Source organism: Corvus cornix, chromosome 21 (assembly GCF_000738735.6).
Source record: "Corvus cornix cornix isolate S_Up_H32 chromosome 21, ASM73873v5, whole genome shotgun sequence".
Taxonomy (NCBI): domain Eukaryota; kingdom Metazoa; phylum Chordata; class Aves; order Passeriformes; family Corvidae; genus Corvus; species Corvus cornix.
This window is the reverse complement of record NC_046350.1, coordinates 241674-264471: the sequence shown is the minus strand read 5'-3', so window position 1 is coordinate 264471 and position 22798 is coordinate 241674. Positions and strand designations below refer to the sequence as shown.

The following is a 22798-nucleotide window of genomic DNA, read 5'->3' as shown; positions in this document are numbered from 1 at the left end:
GGGGAGGGTTGCCTGCCATCCTCGTGCTCTTCGGCTCTTCCACGTGTCCCACAGCAAGGAGTTTAAAGGAGTCACGCAGCAAGCACCCACCAAGGCATCGCCATGCCCGTGACTCTGGCTTTCTCTGCTGGTATCGTGGCAGAAGGGCCCGATGCTGTCACAACTGCTGCACATCGGCCAAGTCCGGAGGAGGCCAAGATGATCGGAGGGATGGAGCACCTCTCCCGTGAGGAAAGGCTGGGAGAATTGGGGTTGTTCCATTTGGAGAAAAGAAGGCTCCAGGGGGACCTAATTGCAGCTTTTCAGTACCTTATGGGAGCTGACAAGAAAGATGGAGAGAGACTATTTACAAGCGCCTGGAGTGCCAGGACAAGGGGCAATGGCTTCCTACTGCCAGTGGGTAGGGTTAGACGGGATATTGGGAGGAAATTCTTCCCTGTGAGGGCGGTGACGCCCTGGCACAGGGTGCCCAGAGCAGCTGTGGCTGCCCCTGGGTCCCTGGAAGTGTCCAAGGCCAGGCTGGACGGGGCTTGGAGCAGCTGGGACAGTGGAAGGTGTCCCTGCCCATGGCAGGGGGTGGGTCTAAGGTCCCTCCCAACCCAAACCAATCTGGGATTCTATGAATTTCTAATTCCTAGTTCAGAAGGCACATCCAGACAACAAAACAGTCCCGGGAATACAATGAGAGGCTTCACATCACGATGGTTTTTAAGTTGTATATTATTTTTATGTTCCTCTGGTCCAGAGTCAGGACAGCCTGAAGCACAGCTCAGCACAGGGAGAAGCTCACAGGAGTATCCCCAGTATCTTCTGGGATGTTTGGTCTCTGGCACGTGAGGATTTTACTCGGAACGACAGAACTGCTCTTTTATATCTATTTCCTGCTATAAACCATTCCATACACGGCATTTCATAGAAACACATTTTCTAATGCAAACACACTAAAAGCAGGAAAACAGCGTGAGTACATAAACGGATTGCAAGTGATTAATGAGGCAGTAATTAGCCCGAGGAGCATTAACGAGCTGTGGGCAATTCAGATAAGCAGACGGCACATGCCAGCCAGGGAGCATCACACGTGACACCAGAGACAAAGCGGAGCCTTCCAGCACAAAAGACAAAAGACACAGAGAAGTCACCCCTACCCACTGACAGAACACAGAGCAGACAGACATGGAGCACAGATTCATCCCAACTAGTTTAAACTTTTCATGTTTAGGCATGTAGTTGTCCCTCTTGGTGTCTGTTCCAACTTCCAATATGCAACACATGCAAGGTGTTTTTATATTCTTCTAATAATTAAGAATCAAGAAATTTTAAGACATTTCTATTTTGGACATGGGAACTGACACAGCAAATTTGAAGCTTCTAAACTATTCTAATAGTGGCAAGTCTGTTTTCCACTTTCCCAGATCTTTTTAACAGCATGAACTTGCTGACAAAGAGTCATGTGAAATGCAAAAGAAAATTCTCTTTTGAAAGGTGAGTCTTGCCATTCACCAGCCTACTTCCAGACATTCTTGCACTTTGATACCAACTTATGCAACTGAGAGATACCCAGGCTCCTAAAATTTGGGGTCATCCAAAAGTCCATCAAGAACCACTACATGCCACATCAGCAGAAACACAGCAGTGCTCAGGCACTTTGACGAAGTTTGCTTATGACAAACCTATTTCTCAGCAAGTAAGAACAAGCTCTTCTCACCCCATTCCCCCCTCCAGCGAGTTCATGAGATTAGAGCCTTCCTGAACTCCTCGCCCTCCTCAGCTGCAGTTGTTTCATTTCTTTCTGCTGCTCCTCTCTGGGAGGGAGGGGTTGGGACATGGGGCGCAGATGGTTTGAGCATTCAGGTGCACTTGAGGCTACCAGCATGGTGCTGTGTGGCTTCTGCTGGTAACACTGACCTCATCTGGCTTTTTGGGATTAGTGATCCTTCCTTCTTTCATTCCTTCCTTCTATAAGATTCTTGCTGAGAAACCATCTGTATTTTACTCCTCAAATTAAAAAGGCAGAAAGAAATTAGAGACTGAGGGATTTTGTTCAGGCATTTTTTTCAGACAAGATGAATATTCACAAAACCACTCAGGAAGGGCATTTCCAAGTGCATGAGGTGTTTGGTGAACACTACAGGAAAGAAGATGGTCCCACCATCTAGGACACTAGTCTTGGTTTCCAGATCTTTCTCATGGACTCTGAGACTCTGTGTGAGCCTCAGTCATGCTTCAGTTTGTGCTAGAAGCCTTCTGATGACTAAAACAGGATAAAAGAGTTATCACAGGATAAAAAAAGAGATACCCTGGGATAAAAGAGTTAATAACAATTGGGCATTCAACAGTCAAATTAATAATTTCAATCTCATTCTTCTCTTGGTGCTGTAGGGTAGTTATTTCTAAACCAAGAGCAAACTTCCTACCCAGAGAGCTCAAAACTGGTGATACTTATGCTTTAATCAAAGCACTGCATTCAGCACACCAATGTTAGTAACAGGTAATTTCCCCAAGCCTGTCACTGTCCAGCAAAGCACTGTTTAGAGAACAATGAAACTGCTTTCAACTAAGAGAGTTCTAATTTAATAATAACAGTAGTGTCTGGCTGTCAGAGCAGTCTGTTAATGCCATGGAGTCTACTTCCGGACAGGAATTGCTCACTGATATGATTAGTGGTTGTAAACTGTCTTGGCTGGGAAGTCAATCATTAACTCAGGTCCCCGTGTCATAAAAACATCGTATTGTAAGAGCATGACTCGCTTAAGGCTCTCACTAATCAATCAGGCATACAGCAGGAATACAGCAACACATAAAAGGAGCCAGAGACTCGGGAAATCCTTCAGCTAAGGGGAGACAAGCTGCACCGAGGTTTATCTCCATGGAGAAATCCACTGACAAGCCAAACAAGGAAAACAGATCGCCAGCTCCTGGAGTGCTGCAGGCTGAGGCAGACAGTCCTGCGCCCGCGGCGGGAGGTGCTGCAGAAATGAGCAGAGCAGGATCCGTAACACGAAACACAAAACGTGAGAAGAGAGTGGGATTCTCTGAAGAGTGTACTGAAGAAATGGAGGGACCTTCAGGAACAGAGAGAGACAGTCCTGCTGCCTTTAAGCCAGCAGTTTTGGAAAGACACTCTCCGAACTCAAAGCCACTTGCTGTGCTAACGAACACAAACTCTCCCGAAATGAGCAGGTTGGAACTGAACCACCAGTGCTCAGACACAGCCACCATGGATATGGACTGCATGATCTGCTTCAACAAGTACAGCATCTACAGAGTCCCAAAACTCCTGGACTGCCAGCATGCCTTCTGCGCCGTCTGCCTCAAGCTGATCCTCAGGAAACAGGAGAACACCTGGATAATCACCTGCCCCCTTTGCAGAAAGCCCACCTTCGTGTCAGGAGGGCTCATCCGCACACTCCAGAATAAAGAAGACATCCTGGAGCACTTGGAGAGCCTTGATTCAAACCCTGAGGTGCACACCTATACCATAGGGCTGGACAGCAATAGCTGGACTCAGAGCAGCCGAGACATTTTAATCACAGAGGAAAACAGCCCAGGAGACACCAGCCTGGCTGTGCAGAGACTCGTGCTGCTCCTGCTGCTCGGGGTGATCCTCGCCATGCTCATCCTCCCTTTTATGTACTCAGGGAAGGTGAAATGGGTAATTTGTCTCCTGCTTACTTTGGGGTTGGTCATGTCTATGGTGCTTTGCTGCACTCCTAAATTCCACTGCAGGTGCAAGACGGGCTCCCCCACCTCCTGTGACAAGGACATCCAGGTTGTTACTGTTGCCTGAAACAATTAACCTGTCTGTCCCGGAGATAAGGACTGGGCCAGCGTGCACGCTGGGGACACCAGTGAGTTGTGGACTTAAAAACAATCTCTCACAGAATGAATTCCACAGTTGGCTGAGCTGGCTCAATGCCAATGCACAGTGTTGTTAAATCTCATTACTGCAAACAAAATGAACTATTTATATGTTGATATTTATGTTTTCCACACAATTTTTATCCCAGACTAGTAATTGTGTTGGTTTGCTTTTGCCATTTTATTCGTGTCTGTGTCCTCTCCTGATCAGCCCTGGCGGATGTTATCTGGAACACCCTGGAGGTGATGTCCTGGAAAACCCCACAGTTGCTGTTTCCCACTCTCTGAACACATGGGCACTTTTCCTTGGGACAGTGTGGGAAATAAAGCTGCTAAATCTGGGAGTTGGAAGAGAGCAGTTTTAACCCAGATGATCACCTTAATCCCTTGCAGGGATGGGAAAGGGACTGGGAAAAGGGGATGTCAGTTTTGAAGTTACACACAAAATTGGAGAGGAGAAGGCAAAATCAACATTCCTAATCTTGAGTCTGTGGCTTGCAAAGAGCAAGGCTCAAAAAACTCATGACCCTCCAAATTCCCCACATTGTTTAGCATAGAAATAGTTCCTCTCACCTGAATTCCTTTATCTGGCTACCTGCACCACCTCTCTTCTTGCCCCCTTTACATTGCCCTTGGAGATGCTCACAGAGGTAAACAGAAATCCATCGAGTGCTGCACCACACCACGTGATATTTTTAAATGGAATGTCTCCATTAAATTTAAATAATATTGATTGCTCATTGACTTCTTTGTTTCAATTCCTCATGGACAATTAATGTCAAAACAATTCCCATTTTCCTTATTCACAGGAATTGCAGCTCAGAAAGTGTATTAGGGAGTCTGCAGAGCTGAGTTGGTGAGTAAAGCAAAGCAGTAATTTGTTGGCATGTTCCTTCATTTAAAAAAATACTTTGTTGCTAAGAAAATACCCTGAAACCCAACTAAAATTAAATTGAGGCAAAAAAAATAGATTTCTGTAGTTAAACTGCATGTTTAAGAGTGTCAAGGATCTCAGGAGACCTTGGATCAGGTAAATATTTGTGTTTGATAAGAATGGAAACTGATGTCCTGCAGTTGCTCAGTATATAAATATACAGAGTGTCTCACAGCAGATAAAACAGATTAGACTAAGAGGGTAGGAGCTCTTGTGCTCCTAAAGTCCTGGAAAACACAGGTTTGTTTTCTGCCAGGAACAGGAGCTTTCAGGGCAAATAAATCCTTTGGGTTTTCTCATCTCTTTGGACAGCAATGGACTTACTGGAGAATACATATGACATTTGCTAACAGCCAACCAGAAAAAAGCTTTCCAGCTGGGAAAAAGGTAGTTTTAAACCCACATACTATATTTTCCCAAATATAAAGACTGGACCAGATATTTAGTTGCACTGAAAATAGTTTCAGAAACCCTAGGCAAGTATTTCAGCTCATAGACGGGTGAGTCTGTGAATTCTTGTCGAGTTCTCTTCACCAACACCAGTGGGTGACTGGTACTGTAAAGGTTTTTAACAAGTATTGGCCTGAACAGATCACTCAGAAGGGTTCCTGCCAGCCCATGTGTGTTTTCAGCACACGGGTGTGAAGAAATTAAAACAGAATGAACATAATCAGTAAAATCTGTTATTATGTTTCATCCTGCCCTTACAAAAGAGTTGTTTTATTACACCACTTTCTACAGAGCCAAAAAAAAGGCCAACAGGAAAGGGCAGCATACAGAAGTGTGTTTTCCAGGGAGAGACTGGCCCTCTGAAAGAATCCCTATGGATCCATACAGTTATGGAGCAGCACCTTCCAAGTTTTCCTTCAGCAGTTCCACTGATATGTTTTTCAGCCTGAGAGCCACTATCACGCAGGTGATTCAGAGTTCACAGATGCTGGTGGCTGTCATGAGGCTCTGGAACCTGGTATCTCTTGAACAGATTCCTGTCTGATAAGATAAGGCTCAATAACCATGCAAGACTTTGAAGCAGCAATTAAATTTACAGAGAAAAGGCTAATGGGATTATATACCTATTCCAAAATGTAAAGGATTTGCTTGTACTCAGGTTTAATTCATCCCGGTCATTTTGTTAAGAAAGTTTCAGCTCTGAAGTCCTGCGTCCTGCTTACCTTACCTGGCTAGCTCCTGATTTTGGATAGTGACTGGTTAATACACTGTGGCCTGAGAGAGAGGGAATTATAATGAGAAATGGGCCTAGGCAGCATGACGTCATCCCTCACCATCCCCTCATCCCTCGCCATCCCCTCAGCACTCTCCATGATCCCGGGGTCAGCTCGGCTGGTTGGAGCACGGTGCTGACAACACCAAGATCGTGGGTTTGATCCCCTTATGGGCCATTCACATAAGGAGCTGGATTTGATAATCCCTGTGGGACCCTTCCAATTCAGAATATTCTCTGATCCCCTCAGCTCTCACCATCCCTTCGGCCCCCTCAAGTTCCCTCGGCCCTCATCATCCCCTCAGCCCCCTCAAGTCCCCTCAGTCCCCTCCATCCCCTCAGCCCAGCCCAGTTCCCACCCTCCCGACGCACTTGGCTGCGCCGATGGCGCAGTGCCGGCGGCAAGGCCGGGCCGGGCAGGAAGGGGCGGGTGCCGGCGGCGGCAGTCGGTGCTTGGTTCCCGGTTCGCGGTGCTCGGTTCCCGGTTCGCGGTGCTCGGCCGGGCCGGCGGCAGGTCGGGGCCGGGCCGGGGGGTGGGAGACGGCTGGGCGGGGGCAGCGTCGCGGGCTGAGGGGCGAGCGGGCGGGACCCTCCCCTCAGGCCGCTCCCTTGCTCTGGGCGCTGCTTCCTCCCCTCAGCGTGGCTAGAAGCGCCGCTTTCCGTGAATAAGTGCCTGTGCTGGATCAGCAGAGACTTCAGACGTGAAAAACTTGTGGTAAAAGCGAACACGGGCAGCTGTGACGGTGTGACACCTCACAGCTTCCTCAGCTGAGGTGATGCCTTCATGCTTCTTAATGTGCTCTTCCCTCTCCGCAGCTTTGCCCACTTTCCTGTTGAGGACATCTCAGCCGCTGCTGTGCAAACCTTAAGATTAACTGAATTAAACACGCTCACTTTTCCAACTACTTAAGCTTTGGGCTTCTCCATGGCCCTGTCCTCTCACGCTCTGATCCCTGTGGCCCATCCATATCGCATTCATGTGTATTTGCATTGAGACAGCACTGAACTAACAGCATTCTGTGTTCATAGCTCATATCTACGAATTAAAAGCAGAGGCTGTGGTGCTCCCAGCACCTCTGGAGCCATGTGCAGGTCCCCAAAAAATCTCTTCTGCCCAAATATTTCCTCAGTCACAGTGTTGTGTGTGATGCGTAACCACAGTTGGGCTGTGCTGTCCCTGCTGTGCCTTACACAGGACTTTTTGGCCAGCCCCATCTGAATAAATATCTACAACCGCTTCTCTGAAGTTAATGAGATGCCTTATTAACTTGTGGGGGTTGTGGAGATGATGGTTTGGTCGCTTTTGTCATAGTTTAGGACAAACATGATGCTGCCATGCCTCTTGTTTCCTCTTTCAGCTGCAGGGAACACGTGTATCGTACAGCTTTAGATCCCCAAAGGAATTATCTTTCTGCTTTCCAACCAGGATTGTGTGAGCTGCTGTATAAAATACATCATCTCTCAAGAAAACAAAGGGCTTTGTGTGAAAAATGAGAACTGGAAGTGATAAAAAATTCTCTTTTAAGTGACAGTTCAGATTATGGCAGTGCTGTTGATGCTGAACCACACTGTTCGAGGCAGAGATGAGAATTCCATTGCCACAAGACTTAAAAACTTTTGGAATAAATAACTTTTGGAATATGTTTTTAACTCTCAATTCCCGCGTCTTGGATTTGCAGCAAAACTTCTTGGCCCAAATTTTCTTCAGTGAATCACTCGTTGCCCTTTTTTTTTACGCTGCATGTCTGAAAATCCCAAGCCCATTTTTTCCTACGTGTTTATCAGGGAAAAGATACCTTTGTAGAGGCAAGTACATTGATCTGAGCATCTTCAGAGCAAAGTCTTCCAGAAACTTTCTATGGGTATTTTAGCTGCTCAGCACTCTGAATTATTTGTTGCATGCCAGGCACCACTGTGGTGTTGCTCCATTATTGCTCCATATTTTATGTTATTAGGAAATTAGGATAAACAGTTGTATTGCTCATTGATCTTTTTTAGCTGTTTCACTTTTCATATTAGCCCAAGTTAAGAAATCAACAAATCTGTCAGGGAAAGGGGTTTTATTTTCAGTGCTGTCTCCCATAATGTGTCCAGAGGTGAGCAGACATGACAAATAATAGTAAAATTACTGAAACTTTAGCATTAGATTATTCCTGGGAAAATTGGTCTGGAAGTTTGGATATTTAGGGTTTCTGAGTGGGAAGGCAGGACAAGACACCTTTCCTGGAGGACCATGACAGATGGCATGCAGATAATAAAATCGCTTTAAAAAGAGTGGCTTCTATTGCACTTCTTTATTTTAGGGCTCTAAAACTATCCATAAATGGTATCTGCATCACCTAGGAGTCACTTGTAGTGTCGTGGGCTCCTAATTCCTATTTAGCCAGGATGTGGAAGAAAGGAAACATTTTAATTTGAACTATAACATAAAATGGGTGATTTGGGCCCCTTAGAAACCAAATGAATCTTAAGGAAAAGAGCAGAAATTCCAGGTGATGGAAGTGAGCTCTGGGGCAGGTTGTTACCCAGGTTGAATTTGAAATGAGCCGTTGTCACCTCTGCCTGAGGTCTCAGTTTGCTGCTGGCACCGTCATGGGAGCAGCTGGAAGCCCTTCACTTGGAAGTGTGCACATCTACACTCTAAAAAGTAATATCTTGGCCGAGCTCAAGATCCATGTGGCGTGGGGATCTTATTTTTAGGAAAAAAGCAGTGGCAGGTTGTGTAGAGGAGGAATATTACAAGCAAAGCACAGCAATGACCATGGGGCACATCTAAGTCCTTCTCAGAGGCTGCAGCTGGACTCAGCTTCCCTAATGCCATCAGCAAAACAAACAGGAGCAACTTGGGCTGAGGATGAGAGAGGAAAAATGTTTCCCAGGCATCCGTACTGGTCCCTGCACCAGGTGCAGAGCTTTTATTTTCATGTTATTTTTGCAGTAAATGTGGGACTGGATGGAGCCCAGTCCTTTTGCATCTTGACTTCTCCTTTTGCAGGTTGAAAGATTTATTGTCAGCTAATTTCGTGCAAAACTTCTGAGAATTGGTGAACTGTTCATCTGTGTCCTGGTCCTGTGTCTTCTTTGGTCACACCAGTGTGTTGGGGGCAATAGACAAGCTGGACCTGGCCACACTTGACTTAATTCCAGCAGCAAGTGTGGCAGTAAAAACAAAGACAATTTGTCTCCTCACTTCCTGGTTTCCAACTGTTTGCTGTTGGTTTTTTTTCTGCTGCTTTTTCCTCCTTGAACTTGCAGGTGAAAATGGCTGTGGAAGAGAAGTGGAAAGGCTGGGCTTCGGAGCAGCGCAAGGAGGCTGAACATGGCGGGGAGAAGGAGCCGTGTGTGCTCCTGGGCCGGCAGCTGGGTGAACCGGGGAGATTCGCCTACGCGGCACTTTGTGGCATATCCCTCGCCTGGCTGTTCCCTGAAAACGAGCAAAGGTACAAGTGGAGCGAGGGCTGGCCAGGGCAGGTGGATTTTGGATGGTGGCTCAGCCAGAGCTGGTATCAGACTCTGTGTGGGGTCTTCTGAAGCTGGGGGAGTGGAAGATCCTTTCTCTCTTGCACCTGTAAGACTTTTACAATTCAGCACAAAACACATCCATTAACACTGCAGACATCAAAGCATGTTCTGAAGCAAGGTCTAGCCCCATTCAGATTGTTTCCTTGTTTATTTAGCCAGTTGGTTTAGCAATTCGCCTTCTGCTGACTCCTGATGCTTTGATTTTTGTGTGAACCAATGTTTGAAACCAAGGACTGCTCAAAGCTTCCAAAAATACCCAGTTGTGGAGCCTTGCAATACCCAGTTGTGAAACCTTAACTGCTTCTGTTGCCTTACAGCTCTTTCAGGACAGAATTCATCAAGGGCTTTGTGAAGTGGCTGGACCTGCCTGATGCTGTCTTAGCTGCCATGACAGCCTTTGCTGATGGCTTAGGAGGGGAGGGCACAGAAACTTTCACTGACATTTTGCTGAAGGATCCCATCTTGAAAGAAAATCCACTTCTCATTACCCAGGTAAGTCCATGTGCTCCCCTCATCCTTGTTTGCTTTGCAAAAGAGGTTTGTCGTGTCTGTTTGCAGCTGAAGTGCTGTTTGTGCAGTCAGGGAAATAAAATCAATATTTCTGATAGGCATCTATTTATAAGCAGCTGTGGGGGGACAGGCAGTCTATCCATAAAGAGCTCATGGAAATGATGAACACGAGGCAAGGCCACTGTCTGCTGAGTTGTGACTTTGATGGTTTCGCTCTACAGAACAGAGAACTGACAAAGTTTTTACTTTGTGTTACTGCAATGGTTTTCATTCATACACGTGTTGTACAGATTTTAGTGACACTCTGAACACAATAGACTTGATTTTCACTTGTTTAAAAGCCCCTTCACTGTATATGTAATACAAACCACCTCCACATACATGCTCCAAGGAGCACAATTTCCAAAGTCATTTTCCCAGAGTAAGCTTTGACCAGAAGGAAATTATTGTGGCTTTATTTTCTTTCACTGAGAAAGTAAAACTGGGACTGCTCCATAATGTTCTGCTGGAAAAGCTGATGGAAAGGTAAAAGAGGTGAAGCATTTTGGCAGCATTTGGTTTTTCTGGGGAAGATCTCTGCTCATCCAACTTCCTGTTACGCTGTTTTGGGTGAAGAGGGCATTAGGCTGCTGCTGGTGCCACACAGAACATGGGCACTGTCACCCTGTGCTGTATCACCCTGTGCCAGACACCCTGCATGCAGCCAGTGCTCTGTATTGATTGATTAAGGGTTATCACACACTCACCTTGAGCAATGGCCCAGCAGAGCAGCAGATGTGAGAACTTGGCTGTGTAAGGGGAGATAAGAGAGCAGTGAACTTCTTTGGTCACCATGACCAGCTCCCATTTCCTCAGCCACCTTCTTCTGTCTCCTGTCAGTCCATGAACTGCCTCAGAGGATCTGCTCCAAACCTCTGAATGTTCCAATGCCCAAGGTCCTACAACACTACAAGGACAGCAACAGAGATCTTAAGCTTAATTAATAATTTAGAGAAGATCTTCTAAAATAAAAGTGGCTCTTGGATGCTATTTCCTCAAATTCAATACGTCCGCACTTGTTCTTTCTGCCTTGTTGTGCTTCCTGCATTGTTTCCCTCAGTCTCTCTGCCTCAGGGTAGATTCTCTACATTGAGGCAGGTTTTCCTGCATTGCTGCTGAGTTTATTAAAGGTGAAATTTAGCTTGTGCTTGCTCCGAGCTCACGCTGCATAAGGGCTCCCTGTGCTTTTACAAAAGTGGCTCTGGATCAGCGGGAGCACACAGGATTTTGCTCTGACCCAGGAAACGGAGGATATGCCCTGGATTTGGGTGGAATACAGAAACCATAGACAACTTTGATCAGTTGAAAGCAAAGATGAGGAATAACTATCAGTCTAATGCTACCGCATCAATCCCTTGCACAGTCATCTGCATGGGCAAGGTGATTGATTTTGTCTGAGAAAGGACAGAATGAAAGACTTTAGTAGAGCAAGGCAGCAGAGGTGTGTCTGGAAAAAACCACTGGTGTTGGGGAAACATGGGTGATAAGCTGAGGTCAGGTTTTTCCTTCTTACCTGAAAATAAACAAGCTACAGGGCAAAGCTTTATGATTTATTGATCTTTTGCTTTGTGGTGCTTGTGCTCCTTTGTATTCAGCTGCAGCTGACGCAATATTTACTATTTATTAAGTATCTGCTTTAATTGCTTGCCGTGTTCTGTGGCAGGGCCTTGCTGGCGCTAATGCTGCATTTTTGAAGGCCCTTCATCTCAAAGGAGCTGAAGGCATGATCCATGAAGTCAGGAGATTAGATGTGAGCTCACCATTAATTCAATGAACATGTGAGGATTATGGATTGTTAGCTTTGTGTTCATTGCAGATGACTAACACAGGCAGATGGTGGTAACTGAATCCTTTAAAGACAGTAGTCATAGCAGACTGTGGGTGTGGTATGGGAAGGCAATGCAATAAAAGAAGTGTAGAAGTGGTGATAGGTGATAAAACACAGAAAATGTTTATTATGAATAGGTTTTTTGCTCTCAGCATACTTAGAATGCCCATTTTCCAGTGGTTTCCTACACACATTCACTGCAATGTGGATTTGGAGCTATCTGTTGTTAAGGAAATGGGTTTTGAACTTGCATCAACTCAGAAAAAGCTTGGAAAAGATCCCCTTCCTTTGTAGGGCTTCTCAATCATATGGGTGGTTGTTTTGTCATAGAGTTTTCAGGGAGATTCAAAACACTGACTTCAAAATAAGGCTGCAGTATAACAACCGCTGCTTAGGGAGAAAAACAAACCAGTTGTGAACTAATCTAGTCACTGCTGGTTGAATTCCAGCTGCCTGCATGTGCAGTATGTGCACAGCCTAAACTGGAGAATTTGGGAGTGCTAACTGGCACGGATGCCATAAAAACAGTTGTTCCAGTTTATCACCTGCTTACCTACGTGCATCTGTGACTTTTGAAATGCACGTATGTATTTACTTAGGCCGGATATTTGGGGTGGTTTGATACAAGGTGCCACAGGTGATATTGGGCAGATGGGACAGGACCTGAGTCATATCCCCAGCTCCCTGAGCCTCACTCAGTTTATTGTCCACAAGCCATCACCCTGTTCCAGAGGCTGCTTACGTCAGTCCGGGGAAAATTGTGGCAACGAGGTCACAAGCTTCACCTTATTCTAGACTGGAGGCGCTTTGCTTGGTCAGCTTTTTGCTCAAGGCTCCCAGCCCTGCACCCTCTGCTGGGCTTTGACTCCTCTGTGCCAACCCTTCCCCCAGAACTGTACCCAGAGAGGCGGTGATGGTACCAACATAGCTGATCCCTGGGCACTCCCAGTAGTCAGGCTTTGGGGAACCAGTTACATTCCTCCCTCTGGACTGGTGTCTCCAATTCCCACATCCCACCAGTCAGCCTGGGGAACAGTCTGCAGTTTGTCCCTCTTCTGGTTGGTTCAGGATGGTTTGTTCTCCATTCTGCACTTCTCATGTGTAGAACTCTCAGATTAGAGACGTTTTTATGATGCAAATTGTGCTTGGGAGCTTACAGGACTAATAATCATAAACTCTTTGGAAGCCTCCTACATCTTTGGCTGCATTTTTTGTGTTCCCAGAGGGCTGAAAGGATTCCCTGTAAAATTCAGCTGTGCTGTATTTGCGTGTAGGAGAGAGAAGCAGCTCAACTGAGCTGGTGCTTAATGTAGTCACATAAAGAGCTTAGAATTTGTCCAGTGGCAATAAAAGAGGAGAACACAGTTGTAAAAACACTGGCCTCTTTTTCATGGATTTATCCATAGAAACCACCTATTTAATTGATTTGTTTTTCCGTTGTTTTTATGGTAAAGAGCCAACACAGAAGTCAAGTCCCTCAATCTTGACAGATGGCCATAAATTCTGAGTTTTCTAACTCGCTTAATCCAAAAGAACTTCATGCCAGTTCAGCCTTACTGCCTAGAGCTGTGAATTCCCAGAATGCCAAGGAAAATAGGGGTCATTAGAGGAACACTTAAACCTGTTAGTGATGTTGCATATGTGAGTAGGTATGACTGTGTGGGGAGCAGAAGGCATTGGAGTGGGAGGATTAGAGCCCTGTTCCTCCAAACTTTGAAGTCTGGTGTAAGATCAGGACAAACAAAATAACAAAAAATGTGGGATGCCTCAGCATATACCAAGCATTGCCTACTTCTGTCCAGCCCTTTGGACTGGCCTCTGGAGAATTTCGGACTGGTTTTGCTCTGTGCTGCCTCACTGAATTGTGGCTTTCTGCTTCCCACTTATGAACTGAGCTGCTGCAGTAATTAAATCAGTCTGATGGGTTTTTATGCCTCCATTTTGATCCCTCCAGACCTACATCATCAGTTTTAAATTGAATATTCTTTTTTTTCCCCTTTAGGACCTCTTATCCTTCTCTCTTCGAGATGGTAAGTTTACTTAGCATTTGTTCTTTGTAAAAATAATGTAGTTGAGTTTACGTCTGATACTTTAAAGTGCTCAAAAAGGTACTATCCTGTTTCATCTCAGCTTCCTCTCTGGCAAAAGCAGCACACTCCTTCCCTGCATCCCCTTCAAGAAAAACAACTCTTATATTAGGAATGGTTAATAATACCCACTGAAAACTGAACCGCACTTCACCCCGTACCTTCACACACCGTGCATTGGCAAGCAGGTGTAAATGGTGGTGGAGTGGGGTGGTTTTTCTCCAATGTTTCCAGGGAAGCAGGTGACCTCTTCCCTTAGGAAGGCAGTAAAGCTGTTAGGAAAATCTCAGCCTAAAAAAATTTCTGCTGGTTGCCTAAAAAAAAAAAGAAAAAATATTCAGGGTATAAATTCCAGAGTGTCCTGTGAAGCCCATTATAAATAAATGTGATTTTTCTCATCTATTATATTACACATAAAACAATTCTCTGGTTTGCAATCCATTACATGGATTAATCTGATAAAATTAATGAAATAAAGACTGTCTACTGAACAGAATGTCCATTTCTAAAAGAAGCCTGGATTCTATCACTACTTGCATTTTTTGAATCTCTGTGTTTTAACATGTTCTCCCAGGAAAGAACTCACTGCTTGCTGATTAGCCTGTTGCACTGCAGAACAAAACAAGTTTTGTTCTTGCTTTATTTTTAATGGAAAATTGACAAGTCAGTTATTGCAAAACCTCTTATTTTGCGAAGCTGGAATTCAGAAGAAATAATCTTTCCAAGCCTCGCTGCCTTCCCGCCAGGCTGGTGAGGAAAGAGCCCAGCAGTGTCAGCAGACAGGAAACAAGAAGGGGGCTCGTTACACACCTGCCTGGACTTGCAGGACGTGCCACATTTCGGGAAGGAGTGCAGATAAATCCCGTCCTCATTTCTCAACTAAGCACAACCCTGATGAACAGTGTCATCAAAGGCACGGAATTAGTTTGGTATCTTGGTAATTATGGTAATAAATAAACAAACTTAATAGATTGCCCAATGCCATATTTGATCTACGTGCAGCAGGTATCACAAACACTCTTTGTATCTGGGTCTTGCTGGTATCTTCACCCACCCTGAGAAAAGCAATTGGGTTTTCATCCCAGAGTGCACCAAGAACCATTTATAAAAGCCAAACATCAGGAAGCTGATGAGAGAAACACATTAAAAAGCAAGAGTTGGCACAAATAATTTAAAATCTATTACATTTAAGATGTCTTTTCTTCAAGAACACCTGCTTATAAGCCCAGGAGTAGTCAGTTCTGCTGTCTGGTGTTGTCTGAGTGCACTGTCCACTCTTGCATCTCCAGTAGGGAGTATAAAAGCAAACATTAGTTTGTGGTGCTGCTGGGGGAGCTGGTGTGTAGCTTTACACTCCCGAGTGCCTCTTGTTGCCACCAAGGTAAGTTGAAGATAAGGCTTTTGCATGGAGCTGCATTTTTACAAAATGCCATCTCCTGCACTGGTGCAGTCGAGGTGGGCTGTGCCCACCCACATAGACATGTTTGATATTTCCAGTTAGCAGTGGTCCTGCTGCAGCATTTCTCTGTTGAAAAGTTGCCAGCAGGCCTCTATTCACAGAGAATGGAGACCAAAGGATCTGAGATCCTTTTCCGGCCACAGAGGCATTACCTGATGAGGTGGCTCTATTCGCAGGGAAGAAGGATTTTCCATTTATCAGTCTCTTCTCATGTTCCTGGAAGAAAAAGAGGGCCTGGGAGAAGGAGCTGCTCTGTGACATGTTCCTTGAGTGCTGTGCCCTTAACTAAATTGTGTGATCAGACTGATTAGACTGATTTCCTGGGCTTTTCTCTCTTTCAAGGATACTATGATGCTCGAGCCAGGGTGTTGATCTGTCATGTCAGCCAGCTGCTGAGAATCCCCTTGGAAGATCTGGAAGTTCTGGAGGAATCTCTGCTTGAGAGCCTGAAGGAACAAAAAGAGGAAGAGTCAGAGTAAGAACATTTGGGTTGACTATGGGATCAAAAACACTGCCAGTGCTCAAAAGCTTAGCAGTAATTACTTGTGCCTAAGTCCAGTCTCTGATTATTCCCCACATGGCTCTTACTGTAGTCATTTATGGCTTGATTAGGGTTGCAGAGCCCTGGCAGCACTGACAAGCAGAAAAGCTCAGCATTCTTAAAATCAGAGCTGAGACCTGGCCTTGCACACTGGTAAAGGCTGTTCTGCACTGAGCTGCCTCTGTTCCTCTTCCCAGTTGCCTCTCAGAGATTGTAGATTTTGCATAAATACAACACAAAGATCTTGTTGTCTCTTGGCCCAGTCTCCTTCAGATAGAACTGCCTCTTGCAGAATCAAGTTCCTACAGATAATCAGGGTTGGATCCTCAGCTGTTTGTTGTCTATGGATCTGTCCATCTTTAAGAGACAGCTGGATAACTCCTATTGAAGGGAGATTTCTGAGAGCAACAGGCTAAATCTTCAGATATGTACAGACCTGGCTCCTAATTCTGTTATTAATACAGGATTAATCCTTGGAATCTGTAAGAAATGTAGTATCTTCATATTCTTCTCATCGGGCGCAGGAATTGCGTGATGGTTTAGTGATATTTAATGCAGTAAACATGTCTGTAGTGGACTTTCAAGGGAAATATTTTCATCTGTCAACTCAGCAAATGAGTTGTGAGATTACCCTGAATGCTAATAAAGGCTTTAATCAACACCCATGCCATGGTTCAGCTCAGATGTTACCATGGGGTCTAGCATGTGATGGGTATCTTCTAGTTACAGCTAATTACAGTATTCAAATAATGCTTAACTTTATAGCCCACTGTAAAAAGGAAAAGTCAGAATAATCTCAAAGATCATGGACTGCCAAATGTTTGGCGTGCAGGAGCAAGGGTTGGTATTGATGGGGATTGTTTTGCTGTGGTTTATGGAAACAAACTCAGCGCTGGGCCTTTAAGCTGTGTCTGATAACAGCGAAAGAACAGCACAGCTTTCAAACCCTGCTGCCGAGCCAGTGGGGTTCCTGTGTGTCTGCTGTGGAAGGAGCCAGGGATTCCTACCTTGTCCTTTGCCCAAATCGCAGCTGTGGGAGTAAATGTCTATTAGATAAAAGGAAAAAGAAAAATCCTTGTGGAGAGAGGAGCCCAAGACCGCAGTGTGAACACATTGTTGTTGCTGTGCTAAAACAAGGCTGAGATTTGTGGGGAATCCATGACCCTGTCTTTGGTTTGAAGTCAGGAGTCAATGGGGAAAGGAAGCAAAATATAAACCCATCACCACCTTGACCTCACAGATTTTGGGGCTGGGAACACCAGCATGTGCTTGGGATGCTTCCAGCTTTGACCAGCAATAGGTTTTGGAACAGAAACAACTGTGGCAGCTCCTGTACAGGTGTTTTTACTGATATTTGTTAAAAGGAGGTTTTGCTCCTGCCTTTGCTGCTGTGGATGGTGTGTTGGATTGAGGCCCAGAATCTGCAAGTTTAAATGTACAATCCTCTATAGAATTACGCTCCAACCACTTAGATCCATGTTACTTGTACCAAACCTGTTCTGACCTGCAGGTGTGTGTGAACCTTTCTTCTGTACACAGTTCTGTAAGAAACTGGAAAACATCACAACATTTGCTTGCTAATGTGCGCTCCTGCCACTTTTCCTTATTGGAAAATGACCTGAAATTCCCCATAACAATCTCTCTGAACATAATTTGTGGTTCAGGCAAGAAGCTGCTCATTCAGTGAGGGTAGAGAAATACCAGAGGCAGCAGTTAATTACCACAGTGGATAAAAGCAGTCTGGTAATCCAGTGATAATGATAATGGAGGAGCCATTAGGAAGCAGCTGCTGGCAGCTCCAGAAGGGAAGCAGTGACAGGCAAAACTCCTCCTTTTATTTACTGCATTGGCAGGCAGGATTTAGCTGCCACTCTCTTTCTCCCCACATAACTCAAGCTGCTCATTATTCCAACAGACTCCAGGTTACACTAGTTCCAGCTCTCTTGTCATTATTCTCAGACACAGTGCAGTGACTGTAAAAGCTGATGAACCTCATGTAGAACAGAAATTGCTGGGTATTGCCAGCTTAGGTATGAACAGCCCGGCTGCAGCACTTGTGTAAAGAGCTCCAGGAGCAATTTTATCCAAAGCCAAGCATTCAGATTGGTGACTAAGGGACAAAGTAGAGCATTTTGAAAGGATGAGAGGAAACAGCCTCAAGCTGCGCCAGGGGAGCTTCAGGTTAAGTCAGGAGGAGTTTCCTCATGGAAAGGGCTGTCAGGCATTGGAAGGGGCTTCCCAGGGAGGTAGTGGAGTGCCCATCCCTGGAGGTGCTCAAAGAACAACTGGACATGGCACTCAGTGCTCTGGGCTGGGTTACAAAGTAGGGATTGGGGACAGGTTGGACTCGATGGTCCTGGAGATCTTTTCCAACGTCGATGATTCCATGATTCTCTGATAGCCAAACACCACTTTGTCCGTAGGGCTGTAGAAAGTGACTGTGGTTGTGCAGAAACTGGAGAGGTGGTGTTCTCTGCAGACACCACGTTTGCAGCTGCCTAAGGTAATGAACAATGGTTTCTTGGAGGGTCTCTGTGGAAACAGAATCTCTGTGACGTGCAGGTCCGTGGGAGTTCTGCCAGTGAGTGCAGTGACTCAGGGATTTCACCCACTGAGCTCCATTCTCCTCCTGCTGCGCCTCACAAAGCTGCATATTGTTTGGGACTCGTGTAAAATTGTCTTAATCAAAATTACAGTGTGCTTAGGGGGTTCCAGGAAGGATTAGGCAATTATAAGGATAATGAAAATCCAAAATTAGGCTAGGATTAACAGGGAAAACATCCAAGTTTGGAAGCAAGATAAATTGTCATGTTTCAAGGCCTGGATTAACTGTGTAAACAGGCCAGAAGGAACCTTCATTTGGAAACAACTTACTCCAGTATCCTCTGTTTGTCCCACTTTCCTCTGAAATTGAAGCACTTCTTGTAAGAGAAAAAGCAAAGACACTAAAGAGAAGTCAAAAGTAGTAGCTAATAAGTGGTATTTGTTCCTTTTAGGTTTGTTTACCTCTTTCTGATAAGCTTGTTAAAATACAGCTTAAATGCACACAGACAAATGAACTGATGATTGTGTTTAATTCCTATTATATTATTATATTGTGATGTGCAATTAGAAAGGAGCTTGAAGTAAACACTGATGCTGGAAAATAGTTTAATTGCATCTCTGTTTGTTAGCACAAATTACCCCTAGTCCCTTTTATTTCAAACATTTTTCCCTGTTTCTCCTTAGCTTTCTTGTGGCTTTTTAGGACACTTAGGCAGCATATAGTTAATGAAATGCTTTTGACTTTTTGTTTCTTTTTTTTTTTTTACAAGCTTCAGCCCTATTAGGAAGGGTTTTCTGAGTAAGTAATATCTGTTGGCTTTTGTCAGCAATTAAATCGTTTCAATTTAAATATGTGGTCCATTTAATCCATTCAATTTAAATCTCTAAATCCATGCTCATAAATCTCAGTGTGCTGTCACAGTCCACACCTGCATGTTCCTTTTTACTGTTCCTGGGAGGGAAATTACACTGAGGAGAATAAAAGAAGATTCTGATGCAGCAGTGTTATCCACCAGGCTTTTCCCTTAGTTTTCCTACTTCTGGTCCCCCCACAGAACTGCAGAAGTCTCAAGAAAAAAGAAGGAAAGAAGGAAAAAGCTGAAGAGATACCTGCTGATCGGTCTGGCAACTGTTGGGGGTGGAACAGTGATTGGTGAGGCTGCCCTTGGCATTTTGGGGACACAGCACCAGGGATAGAGAGGGGTCTGACTCCAAGAAAAGTATTTTCAGCCCCATAAAAATAAGCATGAAAGAATTAGCTGGAAAAGTTATTCCAGTGTAGCTTCACTAGCTGGGGGAAGCATTAAACTGAGGTTGTCAGCCTTACAAATGTTTTCTCCTTCTTTGCTCTCGTGTTACAAGAGGATCAGATCTTCAACTCTGAAATCGAAAGTGTGAGATTAGATCAATGTTTCCTGAGCAAATAGAGCACAGCTCACCCCAGATCACCACACAATGTTCCTTTGACTTTGAAATGATTCTTCATTTTTACTGAAGTCAGGCAAAGGATTTGGGCAGAGATTCAGGGCCTGGGGAGGGTCTCAGGAAGTCCCTTTATTGGACATGCAAAAAGCTCTTCCAGCAGGAGTATCAGCACTCTCCCAGCACAGGGAAATGCCTGCCTGGGGTTTCTAAGGGGTAATAGTTCGGTGATATCTCTTGTTGCATCTTCAGGTCTGACAGGAGGCCTGGCTGCCCCTCTGGTTGCTGCGGGAGCTGCCACGATCATCGGGAGTGCTGGAGCAGCTGCTTTAGGATCAACTGCTGGGATTGCTGTCATGGCATCCCTTTTTGGAGCAGCAGGAGCTGGTCTTGCTGGTAAGAGAGTGACCACACCATTCTCAGGCACCGAGGTACAGGATCATGTCTGCAAAAGCACAGTTAGTGACCCCACTGAGCTCTCTGCAGAGCAAGGGAAGCAATTGGAGGTGTAATCTGTGAGATTTTTATGTCACTGCTGATTAAGGTACTCTGTAGCTCCTGGTGACCAAACAGGGAAAGAATATTTGGTGTGTGGTTAATGAAGGACATGCAAACTTGCTGCTTTGGGTTAGAAAGATGCTGCCATGGAGAAAAGCAGCTGTTACAGCAAAAATTCCCCTCGGCTAGATTCCCTCAGATCAAACAAATTCAGAAGGATCATGTTGGCTCCTTACCAAGCTGTAAGTAATGCATGGACTGACTGAGGGTTTTGAAAAGAAAAAAACCCTCTCCAGGTTACCCAATTAATTCCTTAACGAACTCTGTTAGCAGAGTGTGTCCTTTCTGTGCCGTCTCTGAGCTGTGTGTTTCTTCCTGGCTGTGTGTAGGATACAAGATGAAGAAACGTGTGGGAGCCATAGAAGAGTTTGAATTCCTCCCACTTACTGAAGGGAAGCAGCTCCACATCACCATAGCAATCACTGGATGGCTGTGCACTGGCAAATATGGTAAGAACATGATGAGGAAACAGAGGGGACCTCAGAGAGCCATGGCCGTGTCCCACTTCAGGCTGTGTTTGTGCTCACAAAGCAGCATGTCTGCCCCACATTTCCATGGCATGGTGACTGAACCATGTCAGTTGTCACCATAAGACTTTGCAGCCCAATCTGCAATCCCAGGCAAACAGAGGCAAAGAAGAGGGCATTAAGTTGGTAGTGATAGCAGGACTGGGAGCAGCCGCAGCAGGATTGTTTCTGTTAGGAACTGTTGGAAGGTTTTGCCAGAAAAGGTCTGTTTGGGAGATGATTGCCAGCACTAGTACAAAATGTCTCCGAGACCTTATGTTTATCCTCCAGGAATTAACAGAAAACAGTGTGGTTTTGCTCTCTCTATATCTGTCAGCTAATGAGGTTTATTGGCAAGAAAGTTCTGTCAAGTCAATCCTGTTAAGCACAGCACTCTGGAGGTGACTTACAGGGGAAACCTTGAAAGGTCTGTAGTGCTTTATTTTCCAGTGTAGCTTGTCATATAAAATATGTCACCTGTCTGCTGATGTGCAACCTGACTGAACAGCTGCCAGTTCATTGAGAAGCACCATAATTAACTCTGGATATCATTAACACAGAAGGATGTCTCACCCTGTCGCTTGCCAGGCTGCAGTTTGCTGTCACAGGGAAGTTCCTTTCACTTTGCAGTGCTGGGCTTTGGCTTCTCTCTTCATCTGCTTGCCAGAGGTCCAAATCCTCAGGGCTGGAGGGCTCCCAGGCACGGTTAGAGAGGCAAGTGTGTCCCTCCAGGAACCTTTTTGTGTCTGTTTGCCCTTAAAAGGGAGTTAACAGATGACACACATTCTTCTTCCATAACTAGCAATCTGCTAGGATGTTTTAAAGAGCAAAACTAGGGTTGTCATCCATTTTCCTCCTTACAGCAGTGTCTGTAGTGTGTGTACACACTCCTTCAGACAGAGGAACTGAGGACAGGAATTTTATGCAATTTGCCACTTTGTGATTTTGGAGTTGCCAGTAGCTGCCAATCCATGTGTCCCCAAATACGACAGTCCACTGTGGGAATCTTGTGTCACTTCGATCAGCAGCTGCCTCAACCTGCCTGCATTGTTTGGGGAAGGAACAGTGTGGGAAGGCTTTTAATAAATTAAGATGACAATTCTGCTCTGCCCTTCAGTGCTGATCTGTCATTAATAGCATTGCCAGAATATTCCAGTGTCCTGCACGTTCTATTCCGATCCTCTCTTGGGCTCCTCTTGCCAAAAATCAGCCATTGTGTTCTCCAGACATGAATTCCATCTTTGCACCTTTCCCAGGGAGCTTCACAGCCCCGTGGAGCAGCATGTTGCACTCAAGTGAGCAGTACTGCCTGGCCTGGGAATCCAAGTACTTGATGGAGCTTGGCAATGCCTTGGATTCCCTGCTGAATGGTTTTGTGAACATGATGGCTCAAGAAGCCCTAAAATTCACTGTCTTGTCAGGTAAGAAACTAAATTGTATCACATCTGATGAGTGGCTCTTGGGCAGTTTCACTGTTAGAGGATCTTTCCTAAAGAAGGAATGTTTTGGAGGAGGCAGTGCTGGCACTGCCCAGAAGTGACCTGAGAAGTGACCTCCACCACACCTGTAATTTAGCTGTGCTTTCCTGGACTTTCCTGCTGAGCTGCTGTGTCATTGCATCATTCTGTTAAAGTTACAGCTGGAAACACCTTCCTTCACGTGTGACTGTTCATTTCTCCATGTTATCACACCATTTACTGCTGTACAGAAACACACAGGTTACACTCACCCCCCCCCTCCCAGAACATCAGATTCTTTCTTATCTTTA

At 45.2% G+C, this 22798-nt stretch overlaps 2 protein-coding genes and 1 long non-coding RNA gene across 5 annotated transcripts in view; 2 read left to right on the top strand and 1 right to left on the bottom strand.

Moving 5' to 3' along the window:
• The window catches only part of TMCO4 (transmembrane and coiled-coil domains 4), a 45062-nt gene that overhangs the window by 560 nt on the left and 21704 nt on the right, over positions 1-22798 (top strand). The window contains exons 2-10 of one of the 3 annotated variants that reach the window (XM_019293684.3): positions 4668-4714; positions 9270-9454; positions 9854-10028; positions 13916-13943; positions 15802-15934; positions 19600-19697; positions 20219-20362; positions 20854-20973; positions 22287-22451. In XM_019293684.3, coding sequence (XP_019149229.2) covers positions 9276-9454; positions 9854-10028; positions 13916-13943; positions 15802-15934; positions 19600-19697; positions 20219-20362; positions 20854-20973; positions 22287-22451 — 1042 coding nt within the window. In that variant the 5' untranslated portion in view covers positions 4668-4714; positions 9270-9275. Of the gene's footprint in view, positions 1-4667; positions 4715-6368; positions 6529-6578; positions 6788-9269; positions 9455-9853; positions 10029-13915; positions 13944-15801; positions 15935-19599; positions 19698-20218; positions 20363-20853; positions 20974-22286; positions 22452-22798 lie in introns of those variants that run through there. The other 2 variants (XM_010412491.4, XM_010412492.4) reach the window with 2 other exon arrangements.
• Positions 703-6291, bottom strand: LOC120411099. The gene is made up of 2 exons (XR_005603513.1): positions 5628-6291; positions 703-1995 (listed from the first exon to the last, which is right to left on the bottom strand). It is a non-coding gene; the product is annotated as an uncharacterized LOC120411099 (long non-coding RNA).
• RNF186 (ring finger protein 186) lies at positions 1989-4591 on the top strand. The gene has a single exon (XM_019293686.3). The coding sequence runs from the start codon at positions 2867-2869 to the stop codon at positions 3785-3787; it is 921 nt and encodes a 306-aa protein (XP_019149231.1). The 5' UTR covers positions 1989-2866; the 3' UTR covers positions 3788-4591.